Genomic DNA, 22,710 nt, shown 5'->3' on the forward strand with positions numbered 1-22,710 from the left:
GACTTAATGGCCAGACACCTTAAAGCCAGGGTTAGTTGTGACCCACCTGACAAAATGAACAGATACCTTAAAGCTGTGGTTAGCTGTGACCAGCCTGACAAAATGGCTTGATACCTTTAAACCAGGATTAGCTGTGACCAACAGTACAAAATGGCCAGATACCTTAATACCTTAGCTCCGACCAACAGGACAGTGCCCAACAAGTGACAAACAGCCTCTGTGGAATAGGAATTGAGGCTGTGTGCCAGGAATACAGATGATGGGGCTTTACCTGATATAACAATTACCATTCAGATAATTACATAATGAGGGAAAGAGTCACAAAAGAGCCTGAAAAACCTGCTTTTCTCTTATCTTGTCTCTGGGAAAAATAGATAAATGTCCACAATCAATATCACAGCCTAAAAAAAGCACATGCACAGTCTGGGCGTCTGTCACCACCTCTCTCTAAGTAGGCCACGTCTTAATACTTGGGCTTCTGACAGTCATATTTGTAGCCTATGCTATGTATGAATGTGTTAATTAAGAAATGCAATGATAAAAAAAATATAAATAACTTACTCGGACAAATGAAAAAAATAACTCCATAAAAAGCTATGTATCTTGTTCCCCGCCTCCCATATTCACACTATTAAGCTTATTTAATGCAAGCTGATTGCTGAGTAAAACTGAACTGTGCCATTACCTGAGAATGGCGGTGAGATATCTGTGTTCCTGTAGCAGAAAGGCTGTCTTTGTGGTGTAGACTGAGACCAATTCCAGACAAACCAATGACCCAGAAATGTGCTGGTGTGACTCAAAGAAACGGTTACTCTTAAGATATTGATTTGTCTGTAAATAGAGTGCCCCACAAACACAGAAAATGTCATTTCTTCTTTGGTGGAATCCTGGAAGAGTAAAGAAAAAAAAAGAAAGAGGGTGAAAAAGAACATGTTTCGATAGATTGCCAATGCTGTCAAGTAGCATTACTTCAGAAACTGTTTCCAGTGCAACTGCATTAAAAAAAAAAAGAATTCACTTCGTCAGATGTATGTTTTTACTCATGACAAGACGAATTATGTGCCACCATGTCACCATGAAACCAACCACACTTTCTTCTGGGTGAAAAGGCAGTTGCCCTGCATGATTGAAAAGGCCAGTAATGAAAAGTGAACTTTATAGAATTTTTTGAAGAACAGTTTCCCATTGCTACTGATGGCTCTTACTCTCCTCTGATCACCGTTGCACAACGTTTCTAGCTCGGTGTACCATATACTGTAACATGGAACAGTGGGATAGCCATTTCTTGTTGCAAATGATGAGCAATGCTTATGCCCCCACATGATTGACATCCATACAGCAAATGAAATGTCACATGAAAAGTAAGACTTTTGAATTATGCCATAAAAATGAGCAAGGACAATCTACTTCTTCTTTCCATTCTAAATGATCTAAACGTTCTAATGTAATTTGAAAGAATAAAAGGGCGTTAATCATGGAATGCCATGTTATTTATTAAGAGAGATAAAATGATGAAAAGAATAACAAATACACCACCGCTTAGTTTAACTGGCACAAAAAAAAGAACAACTGAATGGTTCCACTGACACAATTCTTTCGTAGACACCCAAACCATAGTCTAAGGGGACTCCTCTCACCCCATGAAGCAATCACACGGATGATGGAACAGCAGGCAGAGTGTGTCAGTATTCCCCTCATACCTCCACTGTCTGGAGGCGATGCGAGTGGGGGACAGAACTAACGGTTTTGTTATATACAGTAGAGACCATTTTGAAACCCTGAGACTGAGAGCCAGTGGGAGAGGTGTTGGGCAAACCTCTGGGGTTAGTACGTGTGCGCTTTAAGAGAGGGGTGTTTACACCTCCTACATGTTTCCTTTTCATTTCATTTGGAAAGTGCAGCTCTCTATTAGCAACACTGTTCACCATTCAAAGCTCAAGGCCACACTGCGATGGTGTGTGTTCATTTTACAAACTCTATTCAAAGAGAAGAGACAGAAATACCACAAGTGTCCATAGTGAGATCATCATGAGGATATATACGTAGTCTGTGGATTTCAAACACAAAATTAAACAACCAGAACTCTTTCATGGAATCTCTCACAACAAATTCAGGAAAATCATACACCTATCATACACCCTAAAAACTGAAGGATTCACAAGGCCAGTGAGCATTTTTACAGTCAGTTGCGTAATCCCTGAAGGGAACCAATCAGGAGGTGGTGTCCATACCCCTCCATGTTGTTGGTGCTAGTATTACTGGCAGGCTAGGCTGTAAGCGACACCCGACCCTTAATTAATTAATGGCCCTGAACCTATGGGCTGGCTTCTGCCTGTGCTCTGCAGAGAGAGAGTGCTGTTCTGTGGGGAGAGGACAACAGGCAGAGGCGGATAGTATGATCCCAGGAAAGCGAATGTGAGGGAGCTGTGAGGCTGACCGTGCTCTAGGCCATCAATCACCTGGACCATTGCTAGTCCTGTCTGTTTTAGTGCACAAGAGTGGGAGGGGGGGCAGGGTGGGATAGGGGGGACAGAGAGCAGGAAAGACAGAGAGGGCGAGGGGGAAGGAGCACGAGCAGGGAAAGAATGGCGACAGATCGGGCTACGTGCCCTCCCCCGGCGCTGTTGCTGCTGGGCGCAGTGGCTGTGCTGCTCTCCCATTACACCCTGGATGTGGCTTCCCAGATCCCAGACCCGGAGGTAGGAGAACGCGTGGTTTTACTTGCAGCTCACAGCAAACAGGCTCAGCCTAGTGTGTGAATGCGGTGACAATTATGCTAGCGACGTGCAAGATGGAGGGGTGGGTGGGAATAGCGAGGTGAAGTGCTGACAGCCAATTAAAGACGGCAAATGGCTCACTTGTAACAATGAACTGGCTGGACAGAATAAGCGTGTGTGTTGTGGACACAGAACAGCATTGTGTACCTCAGCCCTTTTACCCAATACAGAGGCATTTGTGATTATTTCCATTCTTCAATAATGCTTCATGATGTGCAAAAACAAAAGGCTCATGAAAGGTTTTGTGTTGTAAAAATATATAATTTATGGTAACTGTATTTCTATGGTCTTAGCAAGCCATAGATTTGAGTATGGGTGTGAGTATGAGAGAATGAAAGTATGGATTCTGAAAAATAATACTGTTCTAGATAAAAATCCATAGGCAGGAGGGCAGAATGGGGCGGTTAAAATTTTTCATCATTCAAAGCACTTTACGTAAATAACCTGTATCACCACTGATGAAAATGCAAAGAAAAAAAAACAAAAACAAGTGTGCTAACAACCACAAAATTCGTAAAATTGCAAAACAACTTTCCCAACATTATCACCTGGGGCCTGAACCACCAATGTACCCACTGAATCATACTCCAATAACTTCCTGTTTATCATGGAGAAACACCCACTCCAAAGGGCTGCACATAGAGCTCTGAGCAAGCTGGCAGCAAGTAAGTTTCACAACAGGTGTCCTAGAAAGGCCGAGGACCTCTAGATGTAAATGTGCTAATTGCACACACACACACACCTGTACTGACAGGATTATAGTGTTCTTAACACAGGTGTGACCCATCAACTCAGCGTGGCACTGTGTGTGAACCATGGTTTCTCCACGACAGAAGAGCATTTTAAACCGGCAACAGATGGGTGACTCAGTTAGCATCTTACCCAAGAGTGGATCTATTTTTTCCACAAAGAACGAGCAGAGGAGAAAGTTACTCACATGATAAGGGAATAAAATGACGGGTTACTTCTCATCTAATTTCAGTTTCACTTAAAGTTTTAAGATTTTAACTTAAATATTTAACAGACCACTGTTACCCTGTGGATTTATTCCACTCATTAGTTTTACTTCCTGGCTGATGACTGGTTCATTTTAGCACATCCATGAACCAGAAATCTGGAGAGAAGAAACCTATGTTGGACTCAAATCAGCTCCATCAGTTTTTTCAGGTCAGTTTCAAAACATTTTCAAGCAATACCTGGAGTTGCCAACGTAGAGATGCCGGAACCATGACCACCATCCTTCTTGTTTGGGAACTGTCACACATATGTAATGTGTTAAAAAAAATGAGTTATAAATCGTCACCTTCCTAAAATAATTGCCTAAGGCCGTGTTCACACTTGACTGACCTTTTGAGCACTTCAGCGCGATAATTCTGTGACCTTAACAACAGGAATCATACATTCTAGCGATACATTATTAACCGTTATTATCCGTTGGTTATCGACTACTAATTGACTACTTATTGTTGGTTATCGACTACTTATTGCCTACTTATTGTTGGTTATCGACTTAACTTATTGGCCTTTAATCTGCCCTTGATAAAAAGGGCAACACATTCATTTTTGTAACTGCCGCCACGCCCCCTCCCCCTGCGTGCATATGCTACATGAAATTCTGCAGCCGTTATGCTATTTCAAAAAATTAAATTCCTTATGAGGGGAAAGTTGAGTCGAGGAGGGCAGACTGGCAGTTGCCCGGCAACCTTAACCTCCTCCTGTGCACGTCTCTGCCGTGTAGTGTGAAAACAGCAATCACAAGTTGTTCTACTGGTACCTTCTCCATCTTGGTCTATTTTGGGGGCACCAGTAACTAAGGTAGTAGGTTACTAGGGAAGGTAAACGCGTACCTTCTCTCCTAGTCCTGATTGGTAAGCTGCCAGAAAGGTGCTTGACGTCACCCAGCGCTTTTCTGAAAAGTTGAGAAAATTGAACCCAAAAAGGCGTTTGGCGCTTAAGTTCTTGAGTCTTTATTCTTCAACTGTTATCAACTGCCATGATACCACGACATTTAACTGGTTCCTGTTCACAGATAATTTCATAATACAAGTCCTGATTCTATCAGTACTAAACATTACATGAATTTCCTCATGGCTGTTGATGTCTATTAATATCGCTATTTTTTAAGATGACTTCACTGGAGGGCATTAACAATACTTATCAGACCGGCAGGCCGGCGAGGAGGTCAATACGCGGCTGGCATGACTACCCATTAGCCAAACAGAATGCTTGTACTGTCGTTGCCATATAATAAATGATATTTATTGATAATTTCACTCAAAAAGGTTATGACAAAAGATGTCAAAAAATGACTTTCGACACATTTATAACAATGTATGTCAATTATGTAACACAAGAGGAATAAATGATTTAGGCCCATTTTTGAACATGCCTTTCTGACTTTCTGACTCTTGACATAGGCCATCATACTACAGGGGTAGAATCACATGAACTTTTTAACTGAGGATGTAGACGATTTTACCAGAGGTGGCCAGCATCATGAGGAGATGATTTAGGGAAAAAAGTAATTTTCGTCTCAACCAAAGTATCTGTTGTTGATGAACTGAAACCTTACTTATTTATTTCTTGGTGGAAATGATGAAATCAAAAACATGGACACTTTAGTTTTTTTCCTACATCATATTCACAGTATACAACATACTGCATCAAGTACATTGATACATTTTTGACAAAAGTCTGCTTTGCAATTTTGCTTGTAGTTATGATGGGATTTGTTTATTGTCTTTTAATGGGCTCTTTGTACCCTTCAGTCCACCTGGACACCTTGCTTTATCATCTCAATATTAGGGGGACAAGGTATTCATATCACTCTTCACTCCCTCTGTCATGACTTCACAAGTGCAACTAAGGGAATCACATAGGATTGCTTTGAGCTCATTCAGATATTGCTATATCAGAGACTGTTAAATACAATTAAATGCATATACATGTGGTGCACTGAAACCACTTCAGAGGTGTACAGCCAGTCTTAATACTTTAACATCATGCTATGCCTGTCAAACAAGTTCTCTCAACAAACCCTAGTCTTGCTCTGAAGTCATTGCTAGATTTCGCCTCTTCACACATAACACATTTTCTTCCACAGCTTTTACCTACAGATCCACCTCCGAAACCAGATCCCCTCACATCAGAGACTGTAGTGTTCTGGGGTCTACGGTTATGGCAGGTTATTGGGATCTTTTCCATGTTCATCCTTGCCATTGGTAATGTAATTTCCCATGATGTTTTCCCTAGCGACCTCTTATTTTAGTGCTCTGGATTTAGACTCAATAGATGCCATTCTAACTTTAACAATTCTGACAGCATCTTACACTCTCGAAATATTCAGTCAGCTTTTTACAGTCTCACAGAATTCTGTCAGCATCTTACAATTCTCTTTATTATATTTGCAACATTGATACATAGCATTCTCAGATGAAATATAAAAAATGTGACACTTGACATTTTGAGACGTCGTTTTTTTTCACAGTGATCACACTCTGCTGCATCTTCAAATGTCGAATTCCCCGCACGAAAAAAGAGATTGAGGCGCGAAGTGCCCAAAGAGAAGCGGCGAAGTCCTACGCCGACACACTGGAGACAGTTCCTCCGCTCAGCGATCTCACAGAGATACCAACCAGTAAGTGCTCTTACATTCTCTCACTTTGTTGCCGAGTCAGCATAATACTTGTCAAACTTACTAAATATTTATATCTGAAAGACTGAAGAGCAGTTTATATTTAACAGTTAAAAACTGTTTGGAGACTTTGGAGACTTGCATTTCAGCAAGTGGTACTTTAATTAATTTACTCAGACACACTACCATGAAAGCATCCTCAAACATCATTTGGAGGAGATGAAATGAGATGAGCTGATGAGATGCATCAGTGAGTTTGGCCTCTTTGGACAAAAATAAATCTCATGGCCTTATACTAACATGAATTTGGTGCATTTGGCCTATTCTTCTAAGCTTGTAAACTGATTAACTCTTGAAATGTCTGGAGTGTCAGACATTTGCCACTTGTAGGCTTGAGTACCATCCAACACCCACCCACATAGGGGATAGTGACTACTGACTGGACCAGTGGGTGCACAAATTCATACAGTCAACTGATATTATAGCGTCCAGTTGTTTTTTAGTGATGAAAAGCTGATGGTGGTTGTGCACAGTTGGAAAAAGATGCTCGCAGATGTAAAGATGGAGAGTTATTTTAAATGTTTTTTTTTCTTCTGTTACCCAGTAAGGTTGAAACTTCATCACTTGGACCTTTTCCCCACAGAGGAAACATTATTTATTAGTGCAAATGTTTTCTACAAATTCTTGAACTGGCACTTCAAGATGTCTGTGGTGACACATTTACAGAGCCGTTTGTTGTTGTTTGGCACTCTTTATAATTTATTTATTTATTATATGGCTCCTCAAAATTGTGTTGTTCCAGTACCATTGAGTTGAATGGGCTATCCCAACATGAGGCCTGATATTTCTTTATATTGACTGCTGCAAAAAATGTCTGGCCGCTGCCAATGACAATGGGTTTTGTCTGTTCACTTTTTGTAACAGAAATTCAGTGAAACTTGTGAGACAACAAAGTAATAAATTGCTACGTAACCTTTGAATATTTAAAGTTCTATTTGCTTGAAAAACTATTTATTTTTCAGCGCAAGCCTAGGGACGGCAAAAAAAAAGTACTTGAAAAGAGACATTTTGGAGGGATGTCTTTTATTGTTTTGGCAAGTAGCCGTACAATAATAAGAGGATAATGTGTAGTCTGCTGCATGTCAGGGTCCTGTTCATCCTGTCTGGATTTATTTTCCTATATTGATAGGCAGACAAGACATTATCCCCTACATTTTTACTCCAATCACCAATACCATGCAATCCATGTTAAATATAGATAGATTCTCAGGAGCATCACTGTACAGTGAGAACATAAATTGTAGTTAATGTCTTGCAAAAGTAAACCTTCCAGTGAAGGGTATGGTTACAATATCAATTGATACTTACATCACTAGAACTACTGATGTGAACTGATAGGTTGTCATAACTAAATGAGTTATAGTAAAAAATGAGTAATAATGGTCATTATAGTGCACATCACTGTTAAGCATCTTCTTTTAGTGACAGCACACAAATAGTCTTTTTCTCTTTCGTGGTGGAGGAAATCTCACTGGTCCTTCTCACTTCTTCTGTAATCTGTCTTCTCCTGAGTGTTATCGTTTCTGGCAGCTGTCCTTCCTTTACCCTTTCCTCATCTTCTTCTTCCTCCTCCTCCTCCTCCTTTTCCTCCTCCTGTCTTTCTAGCTGCCACCTCGGATGCTACGGCTCTCTCCACCGTCTCTGAGCAGGTACAGGCTCGGAGTGCCAGCCAGCTACCTGTGGTCAGAGAGGAGGACGAACTTACTAATCCCATCAACCAAGCGGAGATGGGATAGCACTTTCACGCTGTGGCTGTCTCTTTCCTGCTCTTCCTCTGTCACAACACTGTCTGTGTAGTCTCCCGATGGCTTAGGAGTCGTCTCCCTAAAATGACATCTGGCTTGTGTGTGCACCTCTGCTCGGAACTAGCCTGTGGAATTGTTCTGCTATCTCATTTTTATGTCTTTGAATTAACATGACAGAATGTACGGCACAAATCCCAACCTTTGAAGTCTCAGCCACAAGTGGTGTGCCTTTAAGAGGCTTCTCTGTCAGTAATGTAGCATTGCCATTAGGTGGGTTTGCCCGACCTTGCCTCATCCTGCCTCGTGTCTGTAAGAGAGATGAAATGTTTGCCATTTTTTGCAGTTTTATATTTGAATCAAGCCACACAGCATGAATAGCTTTTAGGAGGTCTGAATTGCTTTTGAAATATGGAAAAACATACCTCAAAGTATAATGATATAATATATATACTGTATGCATACATATTTGAGATATAATGACTTGACATATACCTGTCTGTTTATTATGTGTGTATTTGATATGAGTTCAATTTATACATTTATACCTTCTATAAGCTTTGAGGTATGTATTAAAACGTAATTTATGCTTGCATGGTCTTCTTCTGCTCTGCTCTGCTCTCTCCTCTTCTCTTCAATTCTCTACTCTTCTCTTCTCTTCTCTCCTTGCTTGAATCAACATTTGTAGTTGATGTCGACACACATCTATGCATTCACATGGTCATTTCTGTAACACAAGGACCTTGTGGTAGAGAATTACCATTAAAGTCTTAAGAATGAAGCACATTTTCAGATCTCTATCTGGGTTTGTGTTTCTGCCCTCCTATGCAAGGACAGCTCTGCATACCCACACGTTGACAGCACAACCACTTCCATGCAAATGTGACAAGTGACTACAATCTCAGTGCCTACCGGACAGAGTCAATAGTTCAGTATATGTGGGGGTTTGGCGTAACTTTACTGAGCTTTCAATAATAGTATTTTGGCCAGTCAGTCAGTCGTGAGATTGGATCAGATTGTCACACACATTTAAAGAGTTGAACCATATTTATGGTCTCATTATTCTCTGTAGGCTATATGCTTGAGGAAACAGGCTGGGCATGGAAAACAGCATTACAAGCATAATGAGAGTGTGGGAAGGATGTGATCAGTGCGGTGGAAGAGTGACGCGTACATGTAGAAATCATCGTCCTGTTGACATCAAAGTCTACTTAAAAAACTGCACAGAGCACAATAATGCGGTCCAGGGAAAGAAAGGACAAATGGTTGGTTTGACTTCGTCTTGTCTCATTCAAAAAGGTTCTTATAAATTATACTGAAATAGTTGTCAAAAACAAACAAAAAAAAACAGAAACAGATTCATGTTTGCAGTGGATTGACAATTTAACCCTAAGCGTATTATTTCTACACAACAGTGTGGTCATTTTCAAAAAATAAATTACGTAATATGTCAATGATCTGAAGTGGGCTTATGTGAGACAGATGGGCTGAAGTGCAGAAATGGTTGTTGCTGTTATTGTTGTTATCCACTTCTTTGTGGGAAACAATCACATGAAAAACTGTGTGAAATCATAGCTTTAGGGCAATTATGTCCACATAAAAACAAGAAATCGTTCATCTGGCCTTAAAGTGTGGGGCCTGTGTCAACTGGCTATGACCTGAAGAGACCCGAAACACTGCCTCACTCCAGAGAACAGGTGGTCCAAATGACATCTGCTGCCCCCCCCCCCCCCCCCCCCCCGATATTACATTTTATACAGCGACTCCCAATTTAGAATTGAATAAAATACTATATGCCATTGATTCAGTGCCAGGAAGGAAAGTGCTGTTGTAAATAATGACGCACAGCTGTTATAATGCTGCATTTGTGATATTATAAAATAGCATTAATCTAGTGACACACCAGTTGCTATTGGTGTGACCACTTAAATAAGAGGAGATGAGGACATGCCTATTCTACAAGGCATAAAAAACTGAATTTGTGAATGAGGCACACATCACAAAGATCACTCATGCCTATTAGAGGGATATCACCTTCTATGACTTTTGTAAGATATCATTTTTGAATAAAGATGTTTTGTACTGTGTTTGTAAAGATGTTTTTCAATTAGATGTTCTTATTAACTTAGTCATTTCACACTGTATTATCCAACTACTGTAAATAGTACATATTCCATCAGTTTCATTATACTGGTGGCTAATGTACTGCTCTCTGTTGAGACCACCATAGGATTAATTCTTGCCTAGCTACTAAGAATACCAACAAGAAAAGTCTGTTAGCTTTGTTAGTATGTGTTTGACAAAGTCTGTCTGTAGTTAGTGTAGGGCCTGTTCCAGGAAGGGTTCTTTCTGATGTCTTGTGCACAAGTGAATGGAATAAAAATAGATCCTTGTTGCAGCTGGAGACCCAATCAAGTGAACGTGTTTTATTTTTTTGGTACCAATGATGAGTAGTAGAATGTTTGTGTACATCCTGTTCTTCCTCTGCTTCACACGTGCATAGGGTATATGTTCTCTGATGGAGTGCCTCTATGTCTGAAATGTCATGTACTGTATGTTTCATCCGCCTGCATTGAAAAGATTGAAAGCACATGGTGCAGGCAGCTATGCATGCCAACATGAACAATCATTCTCTTATGTATAAGCATGATGTGAATATGGGACTGAACTGTGTAAACTGGGTTTTAAGGAACAAATTAAAAAGCATTCATTATGCATGAATGTCCCTTCATATGGCATGTATGTGTCGTGTTATTAATCTTTCTCTACATACTCATGATCAAGATGCTAAAAGTCTGATTCTATGTTTCAGAAAAGACACTTGACAGAAGCTGACAGAAGCTATCATTACATTCTTATAGGTCGACAAGACATTTCCAGAGATTAAATATACAAGGAGAGATGTATTGATTTTCACAGGAGTGATGTTTAGCTGCAGGTTTATCATGTCATGTCAGTGGAGACAGACAGCTAAGCTTGACTTCTTCATCCTGGGTTCTGAGAAATTCATGTAAACCTAGTCGGACTCTTTTAGGCAAGATCTGTGTCAAATATATATATATAATAGATATAAATGTACAATGAATAAACATTAAATGTATATGATAAAATAAAGAGTTTACTGGAGGGCAAAAAATAACACATTCTTCTCTTATTTTTTTGTAGTGGCAGTAGCTGAAGTAAAAAAAGAGGTGCCCACAGTGGCTGGAAAAGTGGACGGGAAGAAGGGGGACAAGAAAAAGGAAAAAGATAAAGAGGGGAAAGCTGCAAAAGAGGGGAAAGGTGAAGAGAACGAAGAATCGGGGAAGAAAAAAGGTGACAAATCCGGAGCAAAGAAAGAAGGTGGGGATGAAGGAAAAGCAAAGAAATCTGGTGAGAAGGGAGAGAAAGGGGGCGAGGCTAAAGGCGGGGCTAAAGGCGGAGGGAAGAAACCAGCAGCAAAAAAGTGAACTGTCCCTCACCGTCACAAAATGTGCTAAACTTTTAGTAAACATTTTATATGATCATATTTGTAATTTTTATAAAGAAATTTGTATTTTATTGTATGACTATAATAAAGCTCTTCCAATTCAAATCAAATTGTTGTTATATTACAGAGCATCTGTATCAAGAGTGATGTACACATTTTCAGAACGTAAGGGACATTGGGAGCATTACTGGTGTGCTTGTCCACAGCTCAGTTTAGTTTAGACTAAAGAGGGGGAGGGGCATTTAGTTTAGACTAAAGAGGGGGAGGGGCATTTAGTTAAGAGTAAAGAGGAAGAGGGGCATTTCATGGTTGATGCCTTGATGTATACTACATTCAGAATAAGCATCATAAATTATACACAAGTAAAATGACAATATGATATTTAAGGTATTCAGGTTAATTTTCATTTATTACATTATTCACAATACAATGATGTACAGTTTATATGTCAATATATTCTTATAAAACCAGACAGTGGACTTCAATCAAACCACATGGCAGCTAAGCTCTAGAGTTTTGTTTGCAGCAACAGGTCTGCTTGACTGATTTCCACCACATGTTTACATTGGCATATCAACAAGCAATAAGGACAGTTGGAGGAACAGCCGTATGCCGTATCTCTTCATATACAAATAATACAAAATAAACCATTTCTGAAAAACTGCAAAAAATCATACAGGTTTGAATCACGTTTGTCAAAAGATTCATGATTGCAGCTGAGGGATCTTTGTGAAGGAAATGCAAGCATCAGCTTTTAGATACCTGGACAAATCAGCATGATGGGGAATGTGTCAATCATCTATGTTGGAAAGTAAATACTGATAAAAAAAGAACAAGAATTAATTTTAAAGTGCTTATATGGGTAATGGTAAAATGTCCTGGGCAATTCCACTTTTTAATTAGCAAGTTTCAGGTACGGGAAGGTGTGAGCCATGAGACATTAAATGAACACGATGTCCATAAACTTTGGTAATGACACTGTTTTGTATTTGGACACAGTTCTGTCGTGATGACCTTTTGAATTGCTATGCAGTACTGAGCCCAAACTATCTACAACAATGGCAATGGCATTTGTCAACACTTAGGTGAAACTAACGTTTCTTCTGTGATCTTGCCTATGCTGCAGTGGAATATACACTATCTCTAAGCCTATCAAACATGTTCAGTAAGCCAAAGAGAGGACAGAGGACATTCATATAAATATCTTAAATATAAAAAGTTTAAAGAGCATGGCAAATATAGTAAAGATGGTAAAGCAATGATACAATGGGTTTCAGCAAAACAAAATGCAGTAAAATGTAATTTATATGGAAATCTAGGGCCAGGTTTCCAAAGAAGTAGTGTCACACCCATCACAAGTAAGAGACAGGAGATTCAATATGATGTTCTCTCTGTTGCCTAAATGATGGTTGTAGCACCTTAACACGATTTCAAGAAACTCAATCAAAAAGTTGACCAAAGTCTCAAAAGCATGTTGAAGCACATCCCTGATACAAAACTAAATACTGTCCCTTCATAGTTACATCACATTACAAAATGTTTGCAGAACACTGATGCTCATTTAGCTCAAAACTAGCCTTTGTAAACATTGTGACTTCTGTGTACACATACTGAATATCTATACATACATACATACATGAGATAAGCAGCATAATACTGAACCATATTCAACAGTATGTGAGCTAAATTATTTCATTTTTTAAATTTATGATTCATTTTAAATTATATTACATTAAATTATGACAAATTCTTTACACCAAACATCACAAAGGACTGCAATTGAGACAATTCTTAACATGAAGAGATGTTTGCACATAGAATTTTAAAAGCACAGCCTTGAGCAGATTCATCACGATTCCTCTGATTCTGCTTGAACCTAAGCTTGCAATTATGTTCAGTTAGGAAATAATCAAAGTAACAAAGTCTGGATTTAACCCTTTTATGCTATTTTCTGACAAAACACATTGTAGCATTCAGGAACACCAAAAATTGTTGTTGTTCAAATCAGAAATGACTTTCTATCATGTGTAATTAGAGCAGTTGATATTTAAGTCTGACATATGTTTATTTTTCATTCGGGATTCAATTTCCTACACCATGGAAGCCAAACTCAATTCAATGCATATTGGAGTTGGTGCTGACATCTCTACTCTCCATACACTAACTCTGTTGGTATTTTGAACTGTGGACTTAAAATAGATAAGTACATTCATTTCAGCAACAGCTTAATTACCTGTGACAAATGTTTAGAAACAAAGCACACTGGGCCTCATGCAAGAACCATTTGTACAATCATACTTGATTTTCAGTGACAGGTGCAACTGTTTTGTAGTCTTTGACACCTTCACTAGTTACCATTTTTTTTTTCTCCAAAAATCGCAACCCGTCCAGATCTATCATATTATTGAGTTATACACAGTAGATTGGATACCATCGACTTCCACTTGGAGGACATTTTTGTTGCCTGCAGAAATTAAAATATTTAACCGTAAAATTATATTTTCATTTCTACAATTAAATGACATAATCAAAAAAAGTGTGAGTATAAAATGTATTTTAGAAGAGGCTTGTAGCTTCTTTGATGGTCACTTTCCCGTGACCTCTTAGACTTCTGTTGCAGTTGTAGGCTGCCTGGCTCTGTCATGTCATGTTTCAATTTCTAATTTGCTGTCTGACCTTTGGGGACTTCAGTGATGCTACCATTAAGTGACAGTGTAAATGACCCTAGAAATGTTATCCTACTGTTTGACTTTTGCATCTCTCTCAATTCCCTTTTGAAAACATTGTAATAGTGTATAGGATCTTTTCCCAAACGTGGGAAAAAGTACAGTACATTAGTTTGCAAACTGTCAGATTCTTTTGGAGGCATTGAGTGAAGCTTCCTCACAAATTGGGTGGGACATCTCAATTGATCTAATTTACAATTCTCATGAACACGTACATATTTCGGGGTATTGCGGAAATCCTTTTTGGCACTTCTCTGAAGTCCCAAAGGGTTTGCTGAATTTGTCATGGCACACTGAAGCCTAGTATGAGCCTAGCTAAGAAAAGAAGAGTATGCAAGACTCTTTGCATGAGGCCCTTGGAATATGACTAAAACACACACAAGATTCATGCACTTAAACAACAGTGTTGCATAATGTGAACTTCATTATCTTGGGTGGAATGTACAATCCCTGACATTACTAAATAACATGTCATTGTATCAGAAGGCATTTCCACTGCTGAGACTATAAAGAAAATAAAAAAAACAGGGCTGAATGGTGACTAATGAAGGCGGTGTAGATATTAACTCCAAGAATATGTATATTTAGTCTATATGTTTACATGAGATCAATTTGCCGGCCATTATTGAACAGTCGCTTCATATCCGTTTTATCATAGATAAATGTAAATCATTATTGATTATTGACTCTTTTCCAGAAGGCAATGATGTCAGTACCATTCAAACTTTAAGATCATTATGGACATGGTTAATCACTTTTCATGACAATCAGCCAAAACAGAAAAATACCCCTTGTAATTAAAATGGACCATCTTTTGTTATAGGGACTTAGACTGTTGCTCATTTCATGACATTGATATTCCAGATACCCGATACAGTAAAATTACAGTAGATTCTCATTATGCTTATTGGAGTTCTGCTTTAGAGCGTCCCCTCACCGCATGGGTATGACAGGACATGACCCCATTTTCTGTGACAGAGTAAGACTGGGCTTGCAGAGGCTCTGAGGTCTTGATGGTACCTTTCCTTTCGTCTCCATTCTGACATTTCCGCCTTCAAAGTCTGACCCTGACATCTAGGCTGTCACTATGCATTGTGTGTGACCTTTGAGGAAACCGCACTCCATCCGAAATTTGAAATCACTCCACCAGAAGTCTGGGCTCTCCAGGGCGATACTCAGCATGTTCACCGTATAACATGCTATTTGAGCTCTTGGCTTTGTTTAACAAAGTCCACATTTGTGACTCACAGGATTTTAAACAAGCCAGAGATACTGCAGCCATCCTCCTGAAAAAAAAAGACCTTTGAGAATAAGAAAAAGTATCCTTCATTTATTAAAATAAAACGTTTTTGTGCACTTCCCCAGTGCTTTGATTCACATGACTGTCTCCCGTTCCTCCTCCACCACTGGTGGGGGTTTGTCCTCCAGGTTAGGCCGTGTACTGCTTGAAGGCTCCTCCTCTGGAATATGTAGCTCATGTCCCGAGGACGGTACAGAGTTCTCAGAGACAGAACCGTTCTTCACGTAACCCGGGAGGTTCCGGTGGCCGTTGACGGTGGGTGGCCCGAGGCGTGTGGTGAGGTGCAGGGCCAGAGGGCCCCGGGCCGTCACGTTTGTCACACTGGTGTGTGACACCATAGGTCCGTAACTGTATGTGTTACTGCCACTCCTGGCCTTCCTCTTGAAATCCAGGGCCAGTGTCCGCCTGCTCCAGGACTTCTTGATTTCAGCCTGGACCTGAGGAAACAAGAGGGAGTTTTAATAATCCTATCACACAGCACCAACAAGTTACTATAGTGCGTTAAAGTTCTATTTTACAGAATTTCACATTTTTGTTCTAGCAGCAGATGTACACTTAGGGCTTTTCTGCAAGGGTGTTAATAGTATGGAACCATACTGAAGAAAGAGACACTAGTAAGTACCATTCCTGGGAAATGTGAATAAGGAAGGTGCTGATGTGCAAAATTAGTGCAAAACGAGTTCTTAATTGTACTTTGATTGCACTGTGTGGCATTTATTCAGTAATTACAATATATATTTGTTTGGGTTGGTTAATTTATCAGTTCCTGCATTTTTTTTTAGTGTCTGAGCTCTGTTTTTTATTGTTTACTATTTTACCTTATGAAGTGGATTACAAAACCGTAAAGAAATAGAAACAAACTAAATATGTGTTCTGCCTAAATAATGATCTGCCTTTTTTGTAAACCCCTGAAGAGAACTTAAACTGATGCACAAATAAACACGTAGATTGCAGTACAAGGCTCGCTATCCAAGACTCACTCTATGTAATGTTACAGCAAAGCAACACACTGAACACTGATATTGCACTAAAACTTTAAAATAACACGAAGCAAAACTAAAAATGCAAATGCCTTCGGCCAGAACACATTGAAGAAGGGCACATCATAAATAGCTTCTATCTGTTTTGGGGTATTTCGAATTACATCTGTGTTCTGGTGTTTTTTTTCTCCAGCTTTCTGAGGTTGCTCGTCTATATATGTGTTCCATTCTCTCCCATCTAGCCTTTTGTTTTGTGTTCATCCAATAAGTCCGCCTGCCGAATATTATCTGCTGCCCTCCTGTTTAGTTCAGTGTATGCAGCAACTGAAAGGAGAGAGTAATGAGGTGCTGGGACAGATTAAGAGGCAAATTGCCTCATCCCCTGCCATTTTATCTGCATCAATATCAATCTACCATTGCATCTGCATTATCAATAGTGACACAGATCTCTTATTGAATCCCATTAATTGATCCCACCTGTGGATAGGGTTTACCTTTACAGCAATCATGTCATAAAGCCTGCCTCAAATGTTTTGACTTACTGAATTAATGGCTGCAGGTGTGAAAGATACTAGAGCACCAAAGAGACAAACCAATATTGGACGCACATGCTTGTCAGCATACATCATACTACATACTCTGCCTTAAGAGCACTCTCAACCTTTAGCTAAGAGTGTGCTGTTGGGCCAGTGCACAGAGTCTCTCTGTCACACACACAAAGAGAGAGAGAGAGAGAGAGAGAGAGAGAGGGAGAGGAGAGAGAGAGAGAGAGAGAGAGAGAGAGAGAGAGAGAGAGAGAGAGAGAGAGAGAGAGAGAGAGAGAGAGAGAGAGAGAGAGAGCGAGAGAGAGAATAGAAACAGTTCCCATTCTTCAGCAAACAGCACATTTTACATTTTAAATTTCATTACAACTCAATGGTACTTTTCTGGTAAATGGGTTGATTGCTTGACTGAATTAACCCTTTTCCACTTTAGCTATGGTAAATACTTAAATACATACTTAAAATCACGTCATGTTACAAATGTTTGAGGGTTTTCCCGATGTTAACATTCCAGTGATTGACATTCTGCTTTGTAATTTCCGTAAATCAGACAACAATATTGTGACTAGGGAAATTTTTAGGGCATTGTTGGTTGTTCTATGGTAGAACACTGAAGGCTGGACAGTTGCTATGCCCCCCCCCCCTCCGCCTAACTGAACTCTCCCACATTCGTTTGTCCCTGCCAACAAAATCTACAAACTTGTTTTGTGTAAGACATTTCTACTGACCTGGCAACCGCACATACAATTTTGTTACCTAAGCAGGCTTTTTCCTGCACACTGACACAAAAAAGTGCAGACTCTGGCCCAAAGGTAAAATGTAACTGATGATTTCACCACATTATATAAAGTACTGATCCACATGTTTTAGCTTTCTCACAAATAGCACCTTTTACAATTTCAGCTATGCTCATAACATTCTGTTATGCCACATTGATCTCTTGTGCTATTGGAAAGTAGCCATGAACTGCATGTTCTCACCTCTCCATTGCAGAAGCAGTATATGATTGCAACAAAGAATCCCTGTAAGAGAAAAAAAAATCACAAAAGCCATCGTAAGTCCCTCATAAACTGAACACAACCTTCAACTTGACCATATCCTCAGACAACCTATTGACATGCACCCACTGCTAAAGCTACACACACACACAGGTGACGGGCACGATGCAGTGTGAATGTTACCTGGAATGAATTGACGAGCATCTCGTAGTGCATCTGTATCTGCCATGGCACTCCTGACACCTCAGTGTAGGGCATTGCCATGAAGATGATGTAGTGGACTCCAAACAGGGGCATGAGGACCAGCGTGGATTTTAACAATTTTCTGCAGGGGAAGCAACAGTTTAAAAACAAAAACTGTTCCAGCTGGTCCCTACATGCTGTGTGTGTTGCCGTAAGGAATTAAAGGTACAGTAGGCTCACACCTGTATTGCTGTCTGGTGTCACATCTTCCTGCATTGGTTTCTCTTAATTTTGTTGCCAGGACTCTGATTATGTTTAAAAACAACACAAAATTGATCTGGGGGGAAAAAAGAAAAAAAGTTTGACTACACACAGGGTCACACAGAGCCATCTTACTCTAAGTGCAATCCACATCTAAGATTAAATTGAGATAATTCAATGACTCCCTAAATCATATGTAAAACAGCAAGAATTGCAATTATATGCACGATGCATTTCTTACTTACCACCACAGCTGTTAATATAGGAATTTGTATAATCCATTTCATATTTCCTGCGCTTAGATCCCAACACCTGTCAGATACAGATAAGATACCTAATATAAATGCCCGGAAAGCAGCATACACCTCTTTACAAACCTATACATACATACTGTGAAGTCCTGTCTCCTTATATCAAAGATAAGAACATACATGCACCTCTGCCTTGCCTTTAACAAAGATTCTCAAAATAGAGTCTTATTTATTATTGGTTCTTTTTTCATTTATCTTACTTCAGTTCTGCCAATAAATCAAATCACACTGACTCAGTTTGATCAATGACTGTTAACAACTGCAATCTTGAATTTAATATATCACTCTATTAGTCCTATAATTAACGCGCCTGAACATACAGATACTTTACATAAACCATGCGTCTTACAAATTATATCTTTTCAGGCTTGGCCTAGCCTGGCTCAATGACTTACTCTGTGTCTGCCAGGGTGGCTCTGACACTTGCCCACACCGTCACAAACATGGCAGGGACACCTGAGGGACAGAGTACAACAGTCATGACACACGCCTGTAAGATTGGCACAATCATATCTTGCCACACAAACATATCTTCTGTGTTATTTCGATGTGCAGATCTATGACAATGTGTGCTCAAGATCAAGACAATAAAACACATTTTTCTCCAGATGCAGTGTGTCTTATGATGACAGAAGTATGTGGTGATTTGGCAATACAGCATCCACATTGTATGCGCTGTGCGACACAACTATTACACACAGTGTGTACAATGCAGGAACTGGAGGGCCCAGGGTTGATTATTGAATAGAATTTGCCACGCCGCCATATTTTCTTAAAATATCTGGATTGTGAAAATCAGGCATTATACTAAAATGTTCAACACGCATATGAGAGTTCATTAAATCAATCAAAAATGTCACAGAGTATCTATTGTTCAATACATAGACTATAGCCAATGAGACAGCTCTACAGAAACATACCCCAGCCAATTAGAGTGAATCCCCAAAGGTACTTCCTGTCGGAGAAGAAGGTCATGAAGATGAGGCTATGTAAATAGAGGCCCTCCACCAGGATCCAGTAGTAATTTGTAGCCAGGAAGTACAAGAAGAGTGTCACAGCCACTTTACAGCCAATCTGTGAGCAGAATAAGGACAGAGATATTAACTAGAGATCCCTCTTTAAGGGCAAAGAAAAAAAGCCCAGGCAATTCTCAAAGGACAACTCACAAACTGGGTTTTGTTCCCCGGGGGCGCTTCCGTAATGGACTTCAGGTCCTCCACACTGACTCGCTCCAACTCCCCCAGAACATCTCCAGAATACAGTGCCATGTCTTTCACAAAGATGCTGATGGCTCGCAGCATGAAGGACACAAACAGGTGCATGTGGATGTAGTTCCTTGTGCAATGCAATCGACTGCAGATGAGGAGAGAGTGTGGAGAAGAGAGGTGACATAGTTGACAACAGTGATTTTCTTATGGATTTAACATATTTTTCTCACACAATGAAGCAGATATAGTTACAACTCAAATGCCAGGCAACAAAATGGCTGGGGAAAAAATAGAACAACAAGCACAAACAAAGCACGTCTCATAACAGCATGACCAGCAGCTGAAGATGAATCAAGAATTCCATAGACATTTGGAGGTGGCTTGATGTGAACTGAGGCTGTTCCTTGTACGAAGGAGCGCGTAGCAGCATTCTCACACGACTCCACATGCCCTCTGCTCTGCTTTAAGAACAATACTCATCCTAATTGAAGCCAGATGAGCAGCACGCTGACTGTAACACATTCTTCAGATTTAGGAGCTTGAAAAGCACAAATATTGAAATGCGGGGCTCAAAGTGAGCTGTAAAAACAAAATTGCAAGCATGTGTTGCTAAGAGCCAAAGGCATGTCTATCTCCTCCGAGGCTAATTCAGCAGAGGGAGAGCTTATTTTTGTAAATACCCTTCCTTATCGCCACTTAGGTTCTTATAAATGGATACAACAGTCTTCATTTCCGGGCACTCTAGGCAAAAAATGTCAACACACAGAAGTCATTTTCACAGCTGCAGCTATTTTGTACAATTGTCCATCCATAATTGCACTGAGAAACTAACAAACAAACAAGTACATTCCTATTGCTTTGTGAAATACTGTGCTTGAATGTGAACAGAGATCACACTGCAATTCAGCAAATGGATGCAAAGCCCAATGGCCCATTTGTCAACAGCTCCTGTGTGTTGCTGGCTTTGGTCTAGATGTTCCCTCTGGGTTGTCTTGGCAAAAAGCTCTCATTCAAATATAGGAATGGGCTCAGGATAAAAGGTGGTGAAAAAGCTGTGATGTCTGTGTAAGAAGGAAATACACGCTCACATGAATTTGTCAAGAGACATCTGGTGTTTATCCACAATGGCCATAATTTGAAGTTTTAGACAGCAGGCACATATATCCCTACAATAAGACATGGGGGAAAGCTTTGACAGAAGTGGTCATGAAAAATGATGGTTTAAAAAAAAAACTAAAAAACTTTAAGGACACCCATCACCCACAGCTGTCCAACCGCAGATGCAGCAATGTGCTCCATGACATCATTCATCTATCTGCTGAGAAAACTGCAAAAAAAAAAAAAGAAAAAGAATCTAAAGGCCTTTAATCTATCCCCTCCATAATGATTTAAATAAACAGTGGGTGATACAGTTAAGGGATTATTTATGTTAGGAAATGCGCATGCCAGAGTATAGACTTAACTATGTGAAATTGGCCATCCCCATGTGCAATCTACTGCAATCTGCAGGTCTGCGTAGGCTTCCTGGCAGGTGACAGCATTGATGCGGACCCCTCTTTGCTCAGGCTCATTAGTTTGCCCAGCTAATTTGGAGCATTGAGGGAGCATTGATTTGTATTCGACATGTTGGAGAGCTGATGCGAGCATGTACAGAATACCGCTACCGCACACGGCTGAACACTGCCGCTAATGTATGAAACTCCCTGGACGTTCTTCGCTAACATCTTGGAGCCCGTGCACCTGAGACTGCGAGCGCTTACATGTTGAACACGAGGCATGACTAAAGTGGCCTGGAAAGGTCGTCGGAACATGGGGGAAAGCCACGAGAGGCCTTATTAAACTCATTTCCCTCCGATGGGTTTCCTGGTGCCAGCTGAGGTGCCGTCTTAAAACGTCAGGCCTCGGCAGCGGCTGGACCCAAGTCAAGCCGAGTAAAGCGTTTGTCAACAAGTCTTTTTTAGCACGTCCTGACCCTCTATTTAAATAAGCCAGTTGAACAAATATCAGAGGACGTTCGCTGCATTAATTAGCAAGGAAAATGAAACCATTCAGCATGATGCCAAACTCACCCAATCATAGACATAGTTCTTGAATCTGGAGTTTTGGAATATCAATCCATAAGAACGATTGGAGTAGCATGTGTTTTTACTGAACAATTATTTAAATGTCTTAAAACCACAGATGCCTATTTTATTTCCTACTCAGAGGTTTGTGGTAATTACTTATTAATGGAAATGATATCCAAAGACTTTCAGAAGGGATAGGTCTATAGTTTTCGTCTCGCAGTTTATGTTTTAAGACAGACACTGAATAGATGAATTAAGGGAACGTTGAAATCCACTGAGATCCATTACATTGCTGGATCCAAACATTTTGCGGCCCTACTTTCAGATTTCTATAGCTTTCTGTCAATTAATAGGTTTCAAACCAAACTTTTCACTGTAATGTCACCCATATGGGACATTCGTTTTGCAGTGCAACACAATTCAAATACTCTAACCTAAATACAAGAAAAACTC

The 22,710-nt window shown here is 39.9% G+C and overlaps 2 protein-coding genes across 2 annotated transcripts in view; one reads left to right on the forward strand and one right to left on the reverse strand.

Annotated features, from left to right (window-relative positions):
• Positions 1-2,585: 2,585 nt before the first annotated feature.
• Positions 2,586-11,662, forward strand: tmie (transmembrane inner ear; the record flags this gene model as incomplete). Its single annotated transcript, XM_080837623.1, has 4 exons — positions 2,586-2,699; positions 5,881-5,998; positions 6,265-6,414; positions 11,379-11,662. The coding sequence occupies 4 exons, from the start codon at positions 2,586-2,588 to the stop codon at positions 11,660-11,662; spliced, it is 666 nt and encodes a 221-aa protein (XP_080693749.1).
• A 4,120-nt stretch (positions 11,663-15,782) lies between these two features.
• Positions 15,783-22,710, reverse strand: part of pth1r (parathyroid hormone 1 receptor) — a gene marked incomplete at both ends in the record, with an annotated part of 49,297 nt that continues 42,369 nt past the window's right edge. Inside the window, 8 exons of the mRNA XM_080836920.1 lie at positions 15,783-16,145; positions 18,211-18,252; positions 18,412-18,553; positions 18,654-18,748; positions 18,918-18,984; positions 19,379-19,439; positions 19,904-20,057; positions 20,150-20,336. Coding sequence (XP_080693046.1) covers positions 15,783-16,145; positions 18,211-18,252; positions 18,412-18,553; positions 18,654-18,748; positions 18,918-18,984; positions 19,379-19,439; positions 19,904-20,057; positions 20,150-20,336 — 1,111 coding nt within the window. The remainder of the gene's footprint in view (positions 16,146-18,210; positions 18,253-18,411; positions 18,554-18,653; positions 18,749-18,917; positions 18,985-19,378; positions 19,440-19,903; positions 20,058-20,149; positions 20,337-22,710) is intronic.

This window comes from Sprattus sprattus (assembly GCF_963457725.1).
Source record: "Sprattus sprattus genome assembly, chromosome: 4".
Taxonomy (NCBI): Eukaryota; Metazoa; Chordata; class Actinopteri; order Clupeiformes; family Clupeidae; genus Sprattus; species Sprattus sprattus.